Source organism: Haliotis asinina, chromosome 3, assembly GCF_037392515.1.
Source record: "Haliotis asinina isolate JCU_RB_2024 chromosome 3, JCU_Hal_asi_v2, whole genome shotgun sequence".
Classification (NCBI taxonomy): domain Eukaryota; kingdom Metazoa; phylum Mollusca; class Gastropoda; order Lepetellida; family Haliotidae; genus Haliotis; species Haliotis asinina.
This window is the reverse complement of record NC_090282.1, coordinates 75,945,372-75,969,527: the sequence shown is the minus strand read 5'-3', so window position 1 is coordinate 75,969,527 and position 24,156 is coordinate 75,945,372. Positions and strand designations below refer to the sequence as shown.

The window sequence follows — 24,156 nt, the reverse complement described above, 5'->3', positions numbered from 1 at the left end:
GGAAGCATGTGCACAATGTGGGACCCTCCTACACGTACATGGGGTGTCATTATGCATCTTTTCAGGCAGGTGGACAAATCACTGTAGACCATTTTTTCCGAAATTTTCCTGCATCTGTGCATGGTCAGGGTTTTCAGGGTCAATTCACACACTGATGACAGGGGTATGGGTGAAGGAACAGCTTTGATTTCTCTGAAATCCATGTGAACATGTATTCTCAAAACATCCATTATTATTGTATCATCATTAATTCAATCCCATATATCTCCCAATTTCGACAATAGTACATTGAAAGTACAGTTCCCCTACTTTGTTTGAAGAGTATAGTTTCCAAACACCGAACCCTGGCTTATCTTATATCTGCCTAACAAAGAAGTGAACGGTCATCAGTTGAGAGATTAGACAAATCGTTAATCGAATTTTCTCTAACGTCTTAATCTTGTTCATTTCTGTTGTAGGTCGCTGCACACTTTGTTATTGTTTCTGAAATAAATATAAATCCAAGATGCGAGTGATTAAGGCAGTGTTTGATTTGGAGATGGTTTGTGAATGAGAGGTCCTACGTTGGATACACGCAGGGAAAGAAGATGACATCGGCCCTGCTTGTCACTGAACGAGGCTTCTTTGCTTCCCAAACCGTGATACTGTGTTCGTGTCCTACGGGAGAAATGTAGAATTCTTTTTTCCAAGTACGGTTTCCCTTTGATGAATCGGGAATGTTGCCACAGCAGTTGACACAGGCAGATGAGAGTCTGAAGTAAGGTTTGTCTGATTCGTAACACATGCCTTCACACAGAATTGTTACCTTTTAGTAACAGCGTACAAGCATATCTGTCAATTTAAACAGATCCAGCGGAGTTAGAATGTCTTCAGTTGACGAGTAGCCTGTGAACATCCGGATTATGTCGTCTGTAACGATGCTTGCCGTAAGAGACGACCGATCGCAATCACATAGACCTATACTCATGCTGTTGATCACTGGTTGTATGGTCCAGAGTGGATTATTTACAAACTGCCGCCATACATCTGGAATATTGTCGAGAGTTGCCAAATCAACCAAATCGTATGAAACCAGTCCAGAGTCGCACTCCACATTACACTTAGCCCGTGACGGGAGCGTCAAGCTTAGTTTTGTGATGTAAGGTGCTCCGGTTTACAGGGGCTGCGTATTTCATGTAAATATATGGTTTAGCGTTTAAAACAGTTCTCTGTATTTCTTATCACAAACACGAAGCATAAGCGTCGTTATTTGTCGTATTTTTAAATTAAAACAATTGAGGGGCGGTGATGTGGCCTAGTGGCACGAGCATTCGCTTGTCACGCTGAATTCAAAGTCCCTGGTTCGATTCCTTACATGGATACAATGTGTGAAGCCCATTTCCGGTGTCCGCCTCCGTGATATTGATGGAGTGTTTCTAAAAGGGCGTAAAACTAAAAAACCACTCACCTACCCGAAACAATTAAATCTCGGTTAACAGAATACCCCTTCACAAAAGCACAACCAGGCGATACGACTTTTACAGGGCATAAAGGAAGAAGAGAGGTAAATTTATATGAATGGATAACTGAAAGTCGGTATTGACACACAGTGTTCGTGTTGAACGTCTAAATCAGGAAGATCTGTAGTTCCTGTTGCCACGGATATTTGATAGGCAATAGGAGCGCTGGATTGCTTAGTTGTTAAAGCGTTCGTTCGTCAGGGATGGGCACAATATAAATTATCAATGGACTATTGCTAAAAGCAGCGTAAACCCAACCCACTCACTCAATAGGCAACAATATCCGACATCAACGGAAATTTCGAACAAAAAGATACAAAGAAAAGGTAATCATTTTATTAAGTCTCAAGTATCCATATAGCAGAGACAGAAATATATATAGCATTTGTTCATCAAATTCCGACCTATTAAGACATAGTAATACGAGGAATGGAATACAGAATTTGTACGGCACAATATAGAAAATAGCAAACCCTGCGGGCCTTTGTAGTACAGTGTAAACTGACCAGACATGCCCTTGTCATTATGCTCTGTGAAACTGACTAAACATTGTGTATAGATTACAAGTGCTCGTCTTTCAACACATATTCCACACATATTTCACAATCGTGTACACATTTTGACATGTACTATACATTTAATAACCAGTTGTATTAACATTTAAAACTGCCATATATTTTCAGGCGAGTTCACCAAGTACCAAATATTTGGAAACAAATCTCCCGGAACATTCCGATTTTAATATCTTCAGCTATCTGTGAAGATCTGGTCATTCGCGACACATACCACATGATACTGGTGGAAAGTCAGAATCAAATATCTGATGATAGTGGTTGAAAGCCAGAATCAAATGTCTGATGACATTGGTTGAAAGTCAGAATCAAATATCTGATGATAGTGGTTGAAAGTCAGAATCAAATATCTGATGATAGTGGTTGAAAGCCAGAATCAAATATCTGATGACATTGGTTGGAAGTCAGAACCAAATATCTGATGATAGTTGTTGAAAGTTTGAATCAATTCCTGATGATAGAGGCTGAAAGTCAGAATCAACTATCTGATGATATTGGTTGAAAGTCAGACTCCCATTCAGACTCCCTCCAGTGCCGGCGCAGTTTTGGGGTTATTGGATTGGGTCTTGCTCTTTCTTTGTCCTCCAGGAATAAGCCTCGTGGTCTCTCACACACCGGGGAATAACCGTGTGGTTAATGTTCAAGTTTGTACCGATGTTGCGACAGGACATACATTTACTCAGCGAAAGTCTGTCACTATTTACTTGATAGTAATGAATGGTCTGTATATGCAGTGCACATAGTGCAGTTATGAAATACATCCCCTAAGGGAACTTCGCAGCACGTGGATGTGCTTTTGATATACTTTGTGAAGCACGAGCTTCACGTGTTCTTTCCAGTATGCTGGGATATGGCGGTGTGGTTGGACCAAACTATAAAACTTTATAAATCATCCTTGAATTGAGACGTGCATGATCATGTGTATATATTTATCTTATACGTTGTTAATGACAGCTCACTTCAATTAAGCATAAACTGAGAGTATGTCATACGCAGAATAAATGCACGATAATTGATCACTGCTCCAAAGGTGGTAATATAATTCAGATATTGAGTTTTAAAACCGTGTAAAGAAAACATTAGTCAACAATCTGTAGCAATGTCCATTCCGTTCTACACGCCGTCGTTTTGTTTCGAAATAAATATCAATTGCATTTAATCCATATCGGCGACAACTGTCTGCACGGTTCCACTAGTGGTTGCATTTGAAGAGTTGTCTCCCTTGCCAAAGAAGCGGAGTAGTCTCCTCCTGACTGGCGGCAGCTTGAAGGCGTAGATGATGGGGTTGACGAGGGAGTTGGCGAACGTCAAGACGCTGGCGTAAACGATGTAATCACCAACATCTGTAGCAGACATTTCGTGGAATCCTCCAAACGTGTACGTCAAGGCTATCATAGCTGCAAGAAAAAATAGTCATCTGAAGTATTCCAACGTTAGAACAAACATGCCATCAATTTGAGCTGCAACAGAATCATCTGTAGTATTTCAGCGTTTGAACGAGATGATATCAAAGCTGCAACAGATTCATCTGTAGTATTCCAATGTTAGAACAAAATGGTATCAAAGCTGCAATAGAATCACCTGTAGTATTCCAACGATAGAATTAAAATGCTGACAATCAGAGCTGCAACAAAAATATCTGTAGTACACAATACAGTCAAAGCAAGCACTTTATGAGTTAACTCTAAATACAAAACTGTCATTTTTGAGAATTATACTTCTGTAAAGACGAAATCCACATGCTCCGAGATGCCCCGGATGTATCAGCAACAACACCAAACGTTGAGACTGACGGTGATGAATACGGTTGCTTATTTGAATCGTGAACAATCTGATCAGACTTTCTCTTTTTAGGTCCATGTGCTTCAAACCGGTCACAAATTAAAAAAAACCCCGAAACTAATATTGATAACTGACGATTTCCAATATAGTGTGTGAGTGAGTTAATGTATAAAAGTCACATAGTACTTCAGTCATTAATTAATGAAAGAAAACGTAAACAACATAAATAACATTTTCAGACTTCAGGGATTTGTAGAAATATTATACGAATGATAATACTATTGTCACTGGATGCCCGTCTTTGGCCAAAACAGCATATCTTAAATGACATGATGGCATGGCTCGTTGCTTCTACTATTATCTTCGCCATGCCTGTGGCTCCAAGGTCCATCCATGGCACAACCCCGAACATGTCCTGGGCGTCACGGAAAAAGATCTGTTAATCGTCTTTGGAATAGGCCCCTATACATGCTCAGATTAATTCCTGTCAACAGTCCTCACTTTGTCCTTGATAAATGACGTAGGTTATTGAATTTTCTATCTCTTTTCACAGCAATGTGATTCAGGGAAAGCATGCTAAAGACCTTACATTTGAAATGTCTCGCTTGCATTCCAAGTACACGGTCGTCAGAGTCCCAATTATTCTTGATGCCCATGGTTTGGCACCCTCCTCGTCTCATGGCGCAGATCAGGAGAATGCCCGTGTTCCCCAAAATGAGCACAGCCCATCTGACACTCGGGTTATGCAGAAGGTTGCAGTGTTGGGTGCCTTCATATCCCCATGAAGGTTTTTGGTTTCGATTAGGCAGCGTTTCCTGGTAGAAGTCCCATTCGCTGTCTGGGCTGCGCGCAGAGGGGGCGAAAACCCTGAGCTCATGGTAATTCTTACCACTCTGGCTGTGTGTGCCAGGATCACCCGAATCCTCTCTGGTGAAACCTTTATCGTAATCTGTATAAAATTAGATTCATAATCGTTCATTAATCATGTCCATTTCTCCATGCACAAATTATCACATCGTCCAAACAATCTGTGTATTGCTATTTACCCAAGTAAATCACGATGCCTGTTAGGCACCAGAATGACTTACATGGCTTACTGACGGGAACCAGTTTCGTGCTGGGTGAACAGAAATATAGTAACGTATTATTTTTATGGACGTAAGTCCTGGGGCAGGACTCACGTTCACAAATGGGGGTAATCTTATCATTCAACTATATTGTTGTCTTATTTGGAATACAAACGTATAACACAACACACAGCTTGGAATGCAAGCGGTGAAGACGAAATCGTGATTCATCACTTATCCAGACTCTCCTCCAGTTTATAAGGTTCCAGACTCTACGACACCCCCGCAAACGACTGCGCCTATGGAGGTCTCCTAAAACAGGGCCGATAGCTGGCAATCGATTCGTGACAGACTTCTTCTCAAACCAGCAGTGCGTTTTTCAGTCTTCACAGCTAGGGCAAGAGGATGGATTGAGCTGTCCTTTGGTTTTGTGTTGACTCTTTCATGGCCACTTCTGCGATTTTGAGCGGAATTTGTTCTGCTGAACGTTGAAATGTCTAGCACCTGTTGACTGCGACTCGCCTCCTTCAAGGTGGCCTATGGTGATATTCCGATTTGCGTCACTCACTCGTTGCTTGATGATTTCCTCTTTTCCAGGCAAAAACGAATAACAACATAAACCTCCGACGTTTGCCTTTTTAAAGTGATACAGCGAGCGTTTCTGCTTTCTTGCGCGTATATTTTATTTTCATCTTTTCTTGGTGAAGTCTTGTCGAATATGTCTTCAAAGACTTGTTAAACAAGGGTACCAGTTAAAATTGCCTCGTTTTGGCACTGAAGATGTTTGTAATTACAATCACACAAAGATGACCTTTGAAGAAGAATTAGTTTATTTGTCTTGTTCTTGCCGAGACTACATGAGTCAACTATTCACAAAATCACCTTTGTGTTTTCTCTCTTTTTTTAAATATGTAAAACCACTGAATGATGGTACACGAGTCAAGTTTACATTCAAGTCTTGCAGTATTCCAGCATCTACTGTCTTTGAGGTTGAATAATTTCTACGATGGCATCTACGAGCGCTGAGAACATTTACTCGGAAGTTGGTTAGTCAAGCCTGCAACATTCAAGGCCTTCAAAAGATGCCATGGTAGTCATGGGGAGGACATTTCAAAATGGACGAGCCATTGTCAGTAATAATATCTGATGCAAATTCACAACTCTGACTTGCAAAAATACGTTTCTTACTTTTTAAGATAAATAACTGACTTGCCTTTGCGTGTGTTTATCACAGATGCTCTGAAAGGGAAGGATACACAGCTTTTTTGGCTAACAGTAAAAAGAATATGTTCATCCATATATTGGTATTCCACATTACTGCTCCAACTTCTAAGTGCCTCTCAAATACGTTATCCATCATTGTATAAAGTTAAAACTTTGATGTTTTAGATAATTTCATTGTGCTATGAAATCATGCTATGTATCTATTTTATGCGAATGTGCTACATACAAACCATTCGTTGGTTGTATGAAATAACTGTAATTCGAGCCGATGGCCTGCATACACCCGAATAAAGAGACAGTAATACATGCCAGTGTTTTCAAAAAAAAGATAATAATATCAAAATATGATAGTTACTTAATACAGCAACCTTCAAATATCATGTGTTGAAAATGTCCAGATGGGAAAGGGGTTTTAAAACGTTTTATTCAACACCAGTTTCATTGCTTTTGTGGCATCTTCAGTGGAACGAATGACAAAAATAACTTCTACTGCACATCATAATCCTTGTTCTTTCAGTGCTGGTCGACATCAATATTAATGTGTGCCTTTCACATACTCGCTGTTGGTACATAGACCCTATGTCTGTTGACATATTGGCCAGACTAGACAAAGACGGATTATAAAACATGACAGAACACTAATGATGTTGTACTGTTGTGCCTGCGAGTCCTGGTGTCTTTAATGACAGAGCTCACTGGATGCTAAAACAAGATGATGTAAAACGTAACATGTTGTTTATATGACCTGTTCAAGTCGCAATCAAATAGGTTTTGTTGAAATGAAGCTGTCTCTGGGGATGATCCATTTTCAATCATCTAAAGCAAGGGAGATATGGATATGAGTGAAAACCATGTGTCTTACCTAGAGGTGAAAACGAGATGATGTAGGCTCCTATCAGGATGACCACTGTTTTGGTAAACTTCATGCTGCTCCCAGAGTTGCCGTTCCCGGAGACGTCAGTAGCCGCGATCGCGCGGGAATGTCTCCGGGCGACCAGAAATATCTTCATGTAGAGGATACAAATCACAAGAAGTGGAAAGAAGTTGACAAACAGTCCCACCTGTATGTATCCAGTCGTTAAGACTCCAAGCAGAGAACATGCAGGTTCGGAAGGTCCTGGTGTATCCCTCCATCCGTATGCCGGGATGAGACCGAAGTTGACGGAGAAGACCCAGATGGCAGCCGACATGATGGACACGGACTTCCTGGAGATGACATCCTGGTAACGGTAGGGGAAGACAATCTTTACGAACCTGTCCACTGTCAGTAGGGCCAGATGATAGATAGAGCAACACACAAAGGTGAAAACGACGCCAAGACGAATCAGACATTCAGTAGCATTTTGAAAGTTGATGATGTTGTACCCAACTGTGTGAATGACAAGGACCCCTGTCAGCATGTCGGTGACGGCAAGATGGCACATGACCAGATCCGTGGCCTCCAAAGCAGTTCTCTTCACCAAACTGTCCAAAACAATAGCATTCAGAGATAGAGAAAGGAATCCCACTAGGAATATAACTATATTTATGCCAAAACTAACTATTGTGACCTCCTTGCCGTTGAGCGTCATAAACAAGACTCCTGACGTAATATTTGCATCAGCCATGGCAAGAATGGATTTGCCTTTGAACATACTTAACTCATAACTCATTCAATACACTGAAAATCCATGGAACAGACCGGTTTGCTATAATATGATCTGGTTGGGATTTTAATGGAATCTGAACATGAAAATATCAATGAAATGAATCCACTATGCAGGAACATAAGCGTCCCAGAAGACCGATATCTTTCACCAGATTGGTCCTGATAAAAGCAGCTTTGACAATATCATTAATCTTGTAGAAATAAATATAATTGAGTGAATCGATATCTCGCATTACGACATCAATTATATATCAATTATACCGTACTGATTGTCAGTATAGGAATGAATGGCCATGTCGAATGATTATGTAAATGCAATTGATTTTTCTGCAGTCTGGAAGTTTGAAATTCCCGTTCACATCCTGAATAAATCACAAATGTTTCTTGGAACAATTCATCAAAACACTTCACTAGCATTAAACAACTAACTGAACATTGAACGTTAAACTGGATTAGTTAAAAAGTTAATTGTAATTGACATTAACACAACATTTGAATTTGATCCGCTAGACGAGGCAAACGGAAGTCAATATATATGAAAAGATAAAGAAATGGACCAGGATGTCATGTACGAAATTGCATTATTCTGCGCAGTACTCGTATCGCTGTGGTTATCCAGGACAAAACAATAGGAAACCTTCAAAACCACCACAAACCGTTACCCTATGCTATCAACATAACGACAAGGGACACCAGCAACTACTTCAAACAATGTATCCATGTCAGGAACAGAACCCGTGCCATACAGCGTGCTAAGTGAACACTTCAACCAAAGTTACCCCCAGCGCCTCCCTTGGTTGTATGGGATGTCATCCAGAGTTTCTCAGCTGTATGCTCTAGAAGCAGAGGATGCACATTGGATGTAACTAGCTGCTCTCAGTCGGTTCTTGATTTCATAAGGATGCAATGTTGCACTGGACACAACGATGCGATCGGAACAAACCACTTCTATGTTAACTGAACATTTGGTAATCACGTTTCTTTGGAAGCTCTTAAATACTGCGGACTTCAATTTCTTTAGTTATACATTCTTTTCAGGTCTTTTCTTTCACAATGTTGGCTGCCTGAATAGTTCACATGACATCAGGTTTACACTGTATATGCGCCTTGGTACAAAGATCCCGTGATTGTTGACATATTGAACATATTGGACACAATGACGTATCGGTTCCATGATATGTCTCTCCATAGCATCAGTGATGGGAGTCAGCCATTAACCTCTGTCTGCGACCAGTACTGACGAGTGTTCTTCTTGGGATCCGGTGTTGATGCATCTGATTCGTCATCTCATTTGTATTATATGCCTTGTATTCCCACGAGATGGCATTATAAGCGCACTTAACAATGTTTGGTCAGAAATGGTATCGGAAACTCATGTAAGTAGTGCCACCATGTATTGTTCTAATGCATTTTATACAGCTTGAGTTGTTGTGTAGCACCTGTTACTACACTCTTTATGTTCAGTAAGTACTAAGCGCATATGTTTTCATATCCGTATATACTCGAAGTAGCCCATGTGCAGGAATCATGACCACTAGGCCTCCAATGGGGTTGTGTTCAACGAAGCGTGTCCTCTAAGATCACAAAGAAGGACTTTTAGAAAACCTCTCTAAAACCCATATTTTCAATTATAGTACAATATTACGTAGCTTTTTCTCGTATTCACATTTATCTGTTCTTTTAAATGATATATTTTACATAATTTTGTCATACCTGAATACCCCGTACTCTTGCATTACAAAAACATGACCATGCATGTGCAATGAAAGTCAAGTACACACGGTAATCATGCATTTTGGGCTACTTTCACACAGTCTGTCGAAAGAACCAAATTAGATACATCATTACGTAGCTTCACAACTTAGTCTTATCACATGTCCCCCTGTCTGTAAAAGAGCACCCCCACAGCAAGATATTAAATACTGTACTTTGTACATACAAATTCGGGTATCAAAGTATCCAATTTGTTCTTATGCTTCTTACGAGGATATACACAATGTCATGTCATTGATTACTGTTACGTGCCTTTACAATTACTTATGGCCAGCTTGTACCCGGATTAATGCTGCTGAAACATCAAGCATTACATAACCTTCAAGTCATCAAATGGATTACAACAATAGGATCTTATTTAAAGCAAAACACATCTACGGATAGATTGTCCTCGTTAAACACAATCAAAGTTGTTGCTCTGAAAACACAGAAAATGTTTAAACTAACAATGTGCTGTTTTCTTAATGTTTAAATGAAACATCACCACCACAAGAAAACAAAATGGAAAAGTAAATACTAGTACTTAAGTACGTGAATAGCAGGATTAACTGCGGTATGTGTCTTAAGTTCGTTCATTGTTTGTCGGTTGGTTAATTATAAATACAGTTACAGATCTATCTAAGATACTTTAGAATCAATCCGCATTGTGTAGTGTTGGTTTTACTTTGAACAGGGCGAACCTACTTTTGAAAAACATCATGTAAATATATAATGAGCGTGTGTTAATACATATTTTCCCCTCTGTTCAGGGTACAGAATATGTTGTCAAGTGGCAAGATTATCCCATTGAGCAGTCCCTTGTTTTCGGTCCCTTGTCATTTAAACGTGTTTCTGACCTTGTTTTGGACTGACAGTGAAACTCTTCTAGGTAGAGAAGAGTTAGAACATTTGTGTCTTCTCCCTACTGGTGGTATAACATTGACAAACACCGAGAAGGCACATGCGTTATGTTTCCGGTCAGGGATAAACCCTGCCTGAGACAAAGGACCAAGTACACCGTGCATTACGGCCAAATCACCAAGATAAGCATCCCTGTGGAGACAGTTTCAGGCTCGCACACGAACTTTCACTTTGGGCCAGATGGGGTAGTCCCGTAAGTTCGACCTTTGGGTCGAGGTAAAAACCTTTTGATGTTTGGGTTGTGACAACAGTGTTGTTTAAAGGGATTATGACACTTGTATTCTACAAAACGTGAAATGTGTTCACCCAGGAAACGAAACATGGCATGTGTGCGAGAGTGTGACATTGATTATGTTGCTTACTAGTGAGTTATTCAATTTCTTACATGAACTGGCATGCCATAAGAATGTTGGAAATGACAGTTTTCATCATATTCCCACAACTCCGTTATGGCAAATGCACAACTAAACTAAGATACCTTTGTGCAAATGGTTATATGTACAGTGTGAACAAGAAACAAAGAAAAGAATGGATCTCGTGGAGATGCATTAAAAAGACTGCAGATCAACAGTCTCTACAGTGAACGACATCATTTCGAAATTACCTAGCGACCACAACCACGGACCTGTGCACAACGAAGTACAGGTAAATATTTCGACGGTATATCATATAATATGAAGATTACTGGATACACTGGATAGTTTAATGTATAATTTGTGTGTGTATCAAAATACAACAATCTGTCAGCGATTGAAGTTGATGGCGACCACCTCCTTGAATTGACTGCCTATTGTCTAGAACTAGTCGTATCAAGTCTTTGAAGGGCATTTAGAAGTGAAATACATAAGAATGAAGATTTTTGTGGATATCAACTTCTTTATATGAGAACACAACGTTTCGGAGTTAATGCTTACTCCTTCATCAGGTGATTGAGAATGGGGTACAGAGCTACCCTCCAGACCGACCAGTTTGTTTTTACACGCATCCAAAGGTCGGACTTACGGGACATAATCAACCAGTTTGTTTTTACACGCATCCAATGGTCGGACTTACGGGACATGACCGACCAGTTTGTTTTTACACGCATCCAATGGTCGGACTTACGGGACATAACCGACCAGTTTGTTTTTACACGCATCCAAAGGTCGGACTTACGGGACATGACCGACCAGTTTGTTTTTACACGCATCCAAAGGTCGGACTTACGGGACATGACCGACCAGTTTGTTTTTACACGCATCCAATGGTCGGACTTACGGGACATAACCGACCAGTTTGTTTTTACACGCATCCAAAGGTCGGACTTACGGGACATGACCGACCAGTTTGTTTTTACACGCATCCAAAGGTCGGACTTGCGGGACATGACCGACCAGTTTGTTTTTACACGCATCCAAAGGTCGGACTTACGGGACATAACCGACCAGTTTGTTTTTACACGCATCCAAAGGTCGGACTTACGGGACATGACCGACCAGTTTGTTTTTACACGCATCCAAAGGTCGGACTTACGGGACATAATCGACCAGTTTGTTTTTACACGCATCCAAAGGTCGGACTTACGGGACATGACCGACCAGTTTGTTTTTGTTTTTACATGCATCCAAAGGTCGGACTTACGGGACATGACCGACCAGTTTGTTTTTACACGCATCCAAAGGTCGGACTTACGGGACATGACCGACCAGTTTGTTTTTACACGCATCCAAAGGTCGGACTTACGGGACATGACCGACCAGTTTGTTTTTGTTTTTACACGCATCCAAAGGTCGGACTTACGGGACATGACCGACCAGTTTGTTTTTACACGCATCCAAAGGTCGGACTTACGGGACATGACCGACCAGTTTGTTTTTACACGCATCCAAAGGTCGGACTTACGGGACATGACCGACCAGATCCATCGTTCAACAAAAATCATTGCGGTATATGTACAATGTTTTGAACATTCACTGTGTTGAGTTGTTTGTTTATTTGTGATTATCGTAATATTTTTACATTCTTGAAATATCCAAAATGTCAGACAACCCGAGTAACTTACAACTGAATAAGTTCAAGGACAGCTTCAAGTTCTCAGCTTACTTACATCAAAATTCACCAAAATGATAGAATAGAGAACAGGCTAGCTACCCAATGTGGCATTGTGTGTCGCAAATTGAAGAAAATGAATGGAGGGAAACAGAAAATCAAATGTGAGAAAGACATATACACAATGGCCGCATTTGAAAGGGAGTTGTTTGAATCATCGGAAATGAATAATTGTGAACGTGTGTCACAGTTTGATTCGAACAGAGTGGAAGTAGAAGCTCAGTGTGAGGAAATATGGTGCTGTTTAGTTGAAGACACTATAAACACTCCAGCTGATAGTGATAGTCTCACCAAGCGACAGTCTAGACGACGACTCACACACATTCGAGGGAAGTCTGAGAAAACACCGAAGTTTCTGAAAGATTATGGGTTAACACCCAAACGACTAACATTGGCGAATGGTAATGCTGCCGATATCAACATTTCGTATGGCAAACGTAGCTACTCCAAGCTAGCAGAACCTGAGAAGGAGACCCTTCGTTCCTTAGTTGTTGTGCTGCACAGGTTTGGAGTGAGTTCATCAGCGTATCACCAGAGACCATATAATATCTATTATATGGTCTCTGGTATCACGAAATTGCCCAGTTGTTTCCAACACTTCCAAGATCTCATTCCGTTATCAACGTGAAGAATGACATGGCATCTTCCACAGATGTGAAGCGAATTCCAGGGAATGTGCCAGGTCCCATGCTGAGCTTCAAACATGAACTGCAGAAGAAGGTGGCACAGAAGCTGAAAGGCGATCCTAATCTGAAGCGAGTCACGGTTCAGCTGAGTAGGGTAACAAACTTTGTTGTTGTATCGTTTCAGCTAGTGGGCAGTGAAGAAACAGTAGCCTCATTAACTCTGAGCACATTAGCTATTGTGAGCTGTAAAGAGGATTATGGTGCTCTCAAAGCAAGTCTTCAGCCACTGATGGAAGAGATAAACGATGTGATTAAAGCTGGATGTATTTATGTTGGTGAAACATTCTATTGCAACAGGCGTTGTGTTTTGTTCTGACATGAAAATGATACTGACCATGTTGGGCTTAGGAAGCGCAACAGGACATTATGCATGTCCTTTATGCCTCGTGCACAAGGATGACAGGAACGACACATCTTTTGCAATGGAATATTACTCTCAGGGAGAAATGAAGAGGATTCTTCAAACGATTCAGGAACATGCGGACAAAATGATGTATGGCGGTCCCCATTACCCACTGCTGGACATTCCAGTGGCGAATTACGTCATTGATGAGCTCCATCGTCTTCTCAGGGTAACTGATGTTCTTGAAAGAAATCTGATCAATGAGGCAAAAAGGCTAGACGAGTCTCTAGTTTTCTAAAGAAACCCAAGACCCTAGATGACCTAATACACTGCATCTCTAGCTGTGGGATACCATTCAAGGTGTGGGTGGACAAGGACTCCAAAATACTAAAATGGACAACCCTCTCAGGTCGTGACAAGAAGACACTCCTTGCTAAACTACCAGGACGACTTCATGGGATCCTTGGCCCCGAGACTGAACCTACAATATGTTCACTATGGACGATGTTTGGCGAATACCATGACCTCATCACGTCTAACGATGCATGCATATCTGGCCGTGCAGTGTTTGATGCTGCCAAATCCTGGATCGAGACTTTTCTCTCCTTGGCTCCTCATTCTGACGGCCATCAGAAAAGGAACATTACTCCCTACATACACTGCATGGTCTACCACGTTCCCAACATGATTGACAGGTTTGGATCCCTTAAGCCATTCAGCTACCAAGTTGTGGAGAAGACAAATCATGAAATAAAAAAGATTCAGCAGAGAAAAATCTCAGAAATGGGATGCCACGGTTGACGCGCTGACCAGTTGGAAGAGAATGGAAGACAACAGTCACTTAGCTAGAGAAAAGCAGCCTTACTGCAAAAGGCGCCTTGAGTATTGGAAGGAAGAACTAGCAGAGGCAAGACAGGCCAAAGGGCCATGATCGTGATAGAAATACGCGATCAGCCGTATACACAGGTTGACCCTGAGCAAATGCCTCTCTAGCTGATTTACGGGACATTCTAAAATCGGACGGTATTCATTCTAAATCAAAGAGCAGAAAGGTTTTGTTGGAAAAAGTTAAAAATGAATTTCAGATATTTATTAGATAAATTACACGCGGTGCATCCATATGCGCGTATTTTCATACATTGTATTTTCATGTATTAGAAAGACATTGAGCGTTTATGTGTATGTACATGTTTGTTGAATCTCAGCCCTGGTTGAAAGATATTTTTGTAGGTTTGTTCTGTCACAAACACACCTATTTACTTATGTTACAGGAATATAAGAATTTAAAGTGCCAGTTTTGCTCTTTGTTCTCTATGTATTTTACACAAACACATTGTAAAGAACAGCGGAACAGATGTTCCTCATATTAATTGTGGATAATCCAGTGCATGGGTGACCTGACCAAATTTCTTTCATAGACCATACACATTTACCTCCCCTGAAAAGGTTCTAATTATTTTATCAGTGCATCGTTAATTACCACAAATTACCCCCACAATTCTTACGTATTCCTTCAATCTTGAATATACAATAATATACAGGAGGACACTGAAGCAAAACAGGTACATTGTATCTATATTATTACATGATTAGAGACACCATGAGCGCGGTGTTCAGTCAGAGTCGACATTAACTCCAGCAGGCAATAGTAATCTACATTTGTAAAGAATAAAACAGTTCCTTCAGATTTCACTTCTTAAAAGACACAGGAAGAGGTAGACTGAGTAAGTAAATTTTGCTTTACGCCGGCTTCACCGAAGTGAGAAATACCTGAGAGACTTAAGACTTGTAGTCACATCGGCCACACTGTTCCTAAAATATTCAGACACTGCTAAAATATAAAGTAAGGGACTGTGTCTCAGTAATATTCCATCTGTAAATAATCGAGTCTGGACTAAACAATCTGGTGGTCAACAGCCTCCATCTATGCAATTGTTAATATGATGGCATATGTGAACCAAGTCAGTGAGTCTGACCACCAGCTTCCATTAGTCGCCTCTTACGACAAGCACAGGATGCTGAAGATCAATTCTAACCTGGATCTTCACGGGAAGAGGTATACAGTGGACGTAATTTGTATTTATTAAATTAAGGAAATGTCACATGACTTTTTCAAGAGAAGTTCATTGATCCACCGGGTGAAGAAATGATGTATGACGGAAAACCTTTATGAGCTATTGGTGATCTCCGCCCCGCCCTCAGAAACGTAGGGCACATCTATATTTGTAGATCTCTGCTCAGACCCGAAGAAAGGTAGGTCACGTCTACATTTGTCGATCTCTGCTCCGCCCTAAGAAAGGTAGGTGACATCTACATTTGTCGATCTCTGCTCCGCCCTAAGAAAGGTAGGTGACATCTACATTTGTCGATCTCTGCTCCGCCCTAAGAAAGGTAGGTGACATCTACATTTGTCGATCTTTGTCTCGCCCTTAGAAACGTAGATCCTATCTGCATTTGTCGATCTCTGCCCCGCCCTAAAGAAGATAATTTTCTCTGAATTATAGTAGAATGTACCAAATCAATTATCAACGGCTATAAACGATGTTGGATTGTCGAGACCAGAATCCATTTTGAAAAACAACATCGGAAATCATTAAACCTGCTGAAACAAATCGTATTTCTAACATAATGACAACTGTACAATCGATTCTGCTTTTAGGAGAGATTTTTTATGGATGTGGAGATGGTTTTGTCGCTACTACGTACATGCTATAGAAATGTGTAAGTCGTCCAGGCATCACGTGATTTTCAAAACAAGGTTGAAGAGGTGGTCAAAACCCAGGTTAATTCATAAAGCATCTCTATTTCTGAGTGTGCTAATTTACTGTAGCATTGATGGTCGTGACTTAGTGACTACACGGTTTATTCTTCATTGTGTTATGCCCAACATATAGATTATATATTTCCATTTGGTCTTACAAAACTTCATCCTTTTTTCGCTTTCTAATAAGGTCTTTGTGTATTGGCTTGGCGTTCTTACTAGGTCGCACTGTTTGCCAAGTAACGTCACATCTTTACACCGCCCAGTCGAGAGACACGGCGCATCGGCTCATACATATTATTTTTGAGATTTATAGCTGTTCGGTAATAGTATCAACAGGAAGGAATACGATACCTACTCCCCCGCATAGAAACTGGTCTCATTTGCCTCAGTAACTTCCCGGTCTGGTGGCTGAACAGCGATTGGACAGGAACAATAATGCGTCAGCAAGCAATCCTACCTCACCCCACTTTAGAGTATTATACACGTGAGAGGCAAAAAGGAGGGACAAAGGTGTGGCTATCCTGTCTGATGGATGCCGGAGCCATATGACTTCAGTTTCATCCAGCATTTGCGCCATTGTTAGAGAATCTTGTTTGATATTGGCATATGTCAAGAGTCGCGAGAAGGAGATTCAGAAAGGCATGCGTGAAAGGTTGACGCCATGTATGTAGCCTACACTCTTCATATGACAACCTATGCTCAATTTTGTGTGCGAGAGACTTGATTCTAAATCACAAGAACTATTTCTTTTCAATGCATCTGCTACACGCTTTTTGCTTCAGATATTTGCCACTATTCAAATCCCGAACTATTAAGGATCTTTTTAATAATATAAGTTCTCATTTAATCACTGCATTTTAAAAAGAATTAGATTTGTTAAATGACTTTTAAATACTTAAATATTTTATTATTGGAAGTTTAAATTCGTAACTATGCTTGTTAGTGGCTGTATCCTCAAAGGCGGTTAAAGTACTGCAGCATTATTGTCTTCCTTAGAGGGTCCGTAAGTCCACAAACATTCAAAGTAAATTAAAACTTTCCACATTCTTAATCGTAGAATATGTGTCTTTTTAATGTATGGCTAGATTTCCTAAATTGCTACCAGCTGAAGGGATAATGTAAATCCAGCTAGGGTCCATGCAGGAAGCAAATGTACTGTAAGTCACCATGGGCCCTAGTATGGTGATCTACTTTCGGTTGTTGGTGATGTATAGCCCGTAATTTATATTGTATTGTCCAAATAGTGATATTAGGGTTAACATTCCACACTAGTTTTAAATTGTAACTGTGATGTTCTAGTTGTTTTATTGTCCTTTGACGACAGGTTTCTATGGTGTATGCACATTTCATTTCAATATCGAACATGTTCTCGTCACGATATGGCTGAAATATTGCCGATGTGACGTGGAATATCAACTCACTCATTCATTATTTGCCACTGCAGGAAATATTATCTCTCTACCATTCTGGTACGTATACATGTCTAGTCATACCTAGCCTTTTTCTCATGCAGTCCTTTTGTATAACGACAGTCGAGACGAGTGCATATTAAGAAGGTGTACCAGAAAGTACCCGTGAGACCTCTGTGAATAAGTTTTATAAACCTGTGCGAAAACTACGCAAGAACGATATCGCTGTTGATAAACTAAATTCATGTGCTGATCATGTACTCTGTGAAGAAATACCCGTTCAAGAAAGATTTGCGCAGAAACTAAGTGGAAACAAATCGCCAGGCGCTGACAAAATGAATCATGGGTATGTGATGTTTGGTTGGTGCCCTTCACCCAGTCAGTTAAAGAGACATTACGCTTACATCTTGCCTAAGTGAACTGTGGACCTGCTTGCAGGTTTCCCCGAGATCCTACAATTTAGATTTAGGAAAGAGCATGGGGCTGTCATGTCGTTATTCAGTCAGGTCTAGTTCATTCTGTATTTTAGGCCACATGGTCCATGGTACAATTGTATTGTAGGGCACACGATCGTTGACGCATGACCAAAACTATATTAAGATCTTAAGCTTAAAACAAAATGAAAAGGAAAAAAGTCTATTAATTACCCCTTGTTCTTAAGCAACCGTCAGCTATGTACAGGAGTGTTGATATTATGATTTTACACAAAAAATTGCACAAAATCGACTTTACCTTAAAAAATATTGATTTTGATGAGATTGTTTATGAGGATTAAAACGGCATCACCACAACACAACAGAAATCACCTGCCAAATGAAATTGTGCAGCAAAGAGCTTGTGCTTTATGGATATAAAATCCAGATAACACTTGGAAATCGGCATTAGTTTTGATGGAGTTTCAAGCCAAGTCACTACGCCACTGTCATGACGCTGTGACACCGAACATCGTCTTTGAAAGAATGCATGTTGGAGATCACAAATATTCATGCCACGTCTCTGAATGTTAGTTTGAGCTCGTTACAACAAATTCTTGTTCCTGTACAGGAAGACATCGAGTCACCACTGTTTGCGTGATCGTACTACATTTGCGTGATCGTACTGCCTCGGGTGCGAGCAGAGCAGCTAGGATGGCTGGACTTCGGAGGATATCCGGTACGGAACAGACTGAGAGAGACTGGAATGAAAGCCAGTCTAAACCGACGCAAACATTCATGTACTAAAGCCTATTTGTGGACGAGTTATGCACGTTTGAAAATAAAACATTTTGTAACAGATTTCTGGGTTATGCGTTTCTTTTTTTAATTATATAAACTGTATAAAGATGTTAAGCGTAGTATATTTGCATAAGATGCGTTTAACAATTGTTGTAATGTTAATCTAGTTTCACAATATTTTTGATGGACAAGAAGTTACTGTATACATTACGGAGGAGAAATTTATGTCCTTATTTACCCCTTGTGAATGCCTGCAAGCTTATCTTAATAGGGAATCGTGTATGTACACAACATTTCCAGACAACGAGAAGGTCTTTGATCGCATATGGCAAACTTTATCATCTGGGTATCTGAGGTAAAGTTTGGTCTCCGTTACGTCACTGCTATATTTCCATGTATGCGTGTATTCAATATACGGGTGAGCAATCTGATACTTTTTCTGTTAGACAAGGCATGGGCCAGGGTAGAGTTATCTGAGCCTGACTATTCTCATGTACACGGATGACCCCATAACTGAGCTCCGGCAGTTACTAATACAAATATGGCATATCCATATATGGTGTTAGACTGCCAGGTGTATTACTTGCTGATGATACAATATTTATTAGTTTCAGTCATAAAAGTCTCCAACTAGCTTTAGACACATTTGTTAATTACGTACTCAAATGGCGTTTAACCCGTAAGGCATTAGAACGTAAGATAGTGGTGTTTCATGAAACAACGAAGCAACTAATTTATCATACAATGGGTAGTGTTCTCGGCAGGATAAAGCCAACGGATATTTTCGGTATCCGTTGGGGTCATATACGGATACAGATGCAAATTAGAGAGGTAATATGCCAATTTTGCTTTCACACTGTAAACAAACCATCTTTCGCCGATCGTGTCTAGATTGACGGCCGTGGTTACGGTACTGTGAGTGCCGTAATGAGAGAAAATTGTTGTCTCGTAATGATAGACGGGACTGATTACGACTTCACCAGAACTGAAACGCAGGCGTCTTGCAATCATTGACTCGGACAGCATCCAGGAAAATCGCGAATGAACTGTTTGACACTTTGTCAGTTGACAAGTGCGTTTGCAAAGTGCCTCGCGAACATTATATTTGTTGTTCAAAAGTTTAACTGAAATTTTCCCAAATTCCACACGTGTTTTTGTCAGTTTTCAAACTGAGTTAATATTTGTTGACAACAATACGCTCTTTATCAAAACCGACTGGAAACTACATGACGTAACGCAGTCAAACGAGTGATCAGTAGAAAACTGCGTCACCGAGCTTGTGACGTCATAGATGTGCGGGCACATCTCAGGATGTTTAGTTTCATGATCTGTGGCAAATGAAATCACATTTTTTTAATTCTAAAGTAAGAATGACATTATATGATAGACAGGTTATCGCACTCGTGTGTTTTGGGATGGTTAATATCCTGCTAATAAACACTGTGAACTTAGCTTGCCAAAGCTCGCTAAATACAATGTGTATTCCCAAGGCTCGCTAAATACAATGTGCATTTCCAAGGTTCGCTAAATACAATGTAAATTCCCAATGCAGGATATTAACCATCCCAAAACACACTCGCGTGATAACCTGTATGCATACGTACGCTTATCACTTTATTTGGAGATCAAGAAATACCTGTCTGATAGTGTAAAGTACAGGGGTATTGTTCTCCAAAGTAATCTTCCTTTTAAAGAATATATCCCGGACCGTTGCACTAAAGCAGGGCACGCTGTTAATTCCCTCCTCTTTATCGGTCTAAATAGTAGGTATTTACATCAGTATGCAAGCATTAATATACGGAAGAGTACGATTTTAACGAGATTTTGCGAACTACTACCCACTCTCTGTGATAAAGATCTGGAATTAAGTGAAAGCACCTAGTGCTGCTTTGTCAGGATTGTATAAAAGGTTTTAATGAACTGATGCCACCATTGCTGGTCTCTGACCATGGATCATGGTTGACCATATAGCTAAATGCAGCTGCTTCGGCGTCTGTAACATATCATGTGTCACCATCAGGGGTCGATACAGCTATTCTGAGTGAGTGAGTGAGTGATTGGTTGCACGGGTGTTGCACGATGTCTGTGACTAGTATATGTGCAACACAGTGACTGTGCTGACATATTGTTTGGTAGCTAATAATTTATTCTGTCAAAAATCTACAGGTCATTGATTGATATTGATTTAGAGGCCCGAGTGAGTGGGCGCGCAACCCTCTCTAATATATGTTTATTTCACATCGTCATTTGGTTAACACTCGTTGATTCTGCCGATTGTGCTATCATTAGTCATCTCTTACGTTAGCAAAGTTACCGTATATCCCATTTGTCCATGGCTTGGCGATCGTCCAATGTTTGGCCATCTATAGCACGCATTCATATTGACTCGATTTTGTATAGTGATATCTATTTTATGATAAAATGCTTTTTAAGTCCAAATTTGTGATATTCCACTTGTTTCACTATTCACTGTCGATAGGTATTTATAGCCTGGATGCTTTCCTTATAAATGTATACACTATTCTCGTTGCGATATTGCCGACGAGACGTTAAATATAGACTCATTTACGGCCATCTGGGTTGAGTACCAAACCCTTGCTCTGTGAAAAGGCGAGGAACACCCTCTGGAATGAGTGAGTGAGTTATAATCACATCGGCTATACTGTGACTGAAACAATTTATACACTGGTAATATGTAAATTAAGTGAACCTCGTTCTACGGTACGATGACAAGTCAGCTAGTCAAGTGACAAGTCAGCGAGTCTGACCTGATCCCGGTGAGCGCCTCGTGGGTGAGTGAGTGAGTTTAGTTTTACGCCACACTCACCAATAATCCAGCTATATAACGGTTGTCTGTAAATAATCGAGTCTGGACCAGACAATCCAGTGATCAACTACATAAGCATCGATCTGCGCAAGTGGGAACCGATGACATGTATCAACCAAGTGAGCCAACCGTTAGTCGCCTCTTACGACAAGCATAGTCGCCTTCTGAGGGAAGCATGGGTTGCTGAAGGCCTATTCTGTCCCGGATCTTCACGGATATTAAGCGCCTCGTACGACAAACACGGCTCAATGAAGATCAGTTCTAACCCGGATCTTTACGGGTTAGCTGTAAAATAATCTGTTAACTGTCAGAACAGTAAAGTAACTGGAAGATTACACCTATAACATTTTACAAATAACATCTAGCTTTAAAAGGCTATGACACTGTTCAGGTCTACACAATAGTAACAGGCTATAGATAGGATCAGGTGGTCTTCTTCCCTGACTTGGTTGACACATAATCATATTCTAATTCAGTAGATCCATGTTCACGCTGGTGATCACAGGGCTGTGTGGTCCAGACTCGATTATTTACAGACCGCCACTATAAGGGTGGAATATTGCTGCGAGCAACAACAAACAAAACAATAACAACACAAAAGGTGCATACGAGGGACTATGGGGCCGTTGATCGCCTCAGACTTCCACAACTTACATTGCATTCACACCATGCTGGCACAGCGTGATCTAATACTATCCAAAGTGGCATTTAACTTTATTCCCTCACTCACTCGTACAACGAGGTTACACGTGAAGTTGTACGTACCCATTGGCAGAAATGAGACGAGGTACGTTCCGATCAGAATAACGACGGTCTTTGTAAACTTCATGCTTTTGGAATCGTTCCCAACAGTAGCGTCCATGGCAGCAATAGCACGTGCGTGTCTCCTGGCTACCAAGAAAATTTTCGAATACAAAATGGCGATTACAAAAACCGGAAAAAGAAAAACCACGAGAGCAAACCGAAGAAACCCTGTGTGCAAAACACCAAGAAAGGAGCAAGGAGGTTCTGATGGTGGCGGGTAGTCTCTCCAGCCATAGGAGGGAAGGAGGCCGAGGTTGACGGAAAAGATCCAGATGGTCGCCGACATGATGGACACGGACTTCCTTGTCATGACATCCTGGTAACGGTAGGGGAAGACAATCTTCACGAACCTGTCCACTGTCAGTAGGGTCAGGTGATAGACAGATCCCGAGAGAAAAATGAATACTGCTCCAATGCGAACGAGGCATTCGAAGTCGTTTTGATAGTAGATGATGTTGTATACGACAGAGTGGATTGTAAGGACCCCGGTAAGCATGTCGGTTACGGCAAGGTGGCACATCACGAGATCCGTTGGTTCCAGATTCCTCTTCTTCACTAAAGTGTCCAGTACGATAGCGTTCAATGACACAGCCAAGAACCCGATAATGAACATGACTATGTTGACAATAAACGTCACAAGTGTTATTTTCTTATCATTAAATGTCCAGAAAAGGATGAATGAAGATCCATCTGTTGTGTTGGACATGGTGAAACCTCCGTCGCCCTGCCTCTCCACGGAATGTTTTGAATTCATGAACCCGCCGTCCTTGTATCTTTACAGCAACGTCGGGCAAAAACACCGAAGAAAATGGCCTATCACCTTGCTGCGACGTCATTGTGTTTTTCGAAGCCATTAGTACTAATACACTAACGTGATTAAAGATCCGCGCTCGGACGTTCGTGGTCATCTGCCTGTCGAACCAATAGAGCACTTAAATCGTTAGATATATGTATTTGTTGGGCTTAAACGTCAATAAAAATCATCACTCCACTGTCTCTAGTTTCTGCACAAACAGGGTTACTTATTGTCTGTTAAGTGAGGTGATACTGGGTTTTGCGTTTGGCTAAAGAGCATTAATTATTCGTATATGAGCTTTAAACATAACCCATTTTAGAACAGACCCGTTCTGAGATTCAAATAAGATAACCACCTTTCGTTACATCCGTTGTGATTATAGGCAGTTAATAGTTACATGAGGGTTAGTCAAAATAAGAAACTTGATCAAGTCAAACGACTTTGTCAGTCTGAAGGCCCGTGCTCTTATAACAGAACTGTCAACGTCACAGCTTCAGTGGATGACTCCGTGTATTGATTAACACGAGGAAAATGATGATTGAAAGCTCAGAGTGAGTAAGTGTCCATTTACAAGAACTTGACCATTCAATTGAGGTTGTTTTTAATCTTCTGCTGAAGAAAGTATTGATGGTGGGGACCTAAAGAGGATGCGGACACATAAGAATCCCTAATTATTTGCATTACTGTGATTAGTATTAGTTAAAAATAAGATCGTCAAGGGCGCTGCAACTCGCCCTGCAGAATCGTGTCCTCTGGGCAA

General features: G+C 40.7%; 2 protein-coding genes across 2 annotated transcripts; both read right to left on the bottom strand.

Annotated features, from left to right (window-relative positions):
* Positions 1-1,820: 1,820 nt before the first annotated feature.
* LOC137278466 (adenosine receptor A2b-like) lies at positions 1,821-7,766 on the bottom strand. The gene is made up of 2 exons (XM_067810809.1): positions 7,007-7,766; positions 1,821-3,468 (listed from the first exon to the last, which is right to left on the bottom strand). Exons 1-2 carry the CDS (start codon positions 7,749-7,751, stop codon positions 3,227-3,229), a joined length of 987 nt encoding a protein of 328 aa, XP_067666910.1. The 5' UTR covers positions 7,752-7,766; the 3' UTR covers positions 1,821-3,226.
* Positions 7,767-22,457: 14,691 nt separating this feature from the next.
* Positions 22,458-23,306, bottom strand: LOC137279039 (G-protein coupled receptor 12-like). The gene has a single exon (XM_067811523.1). It carries the CDS (start codon positions 23,304-23,306, stop codon positions 22,458-22,460), a length of 849 nt encoding a protein of 282 aa, XP_067667624.1.
* Between the last annotated feature and the right edge of the window lie 850 nt (positions 23,307-24,156).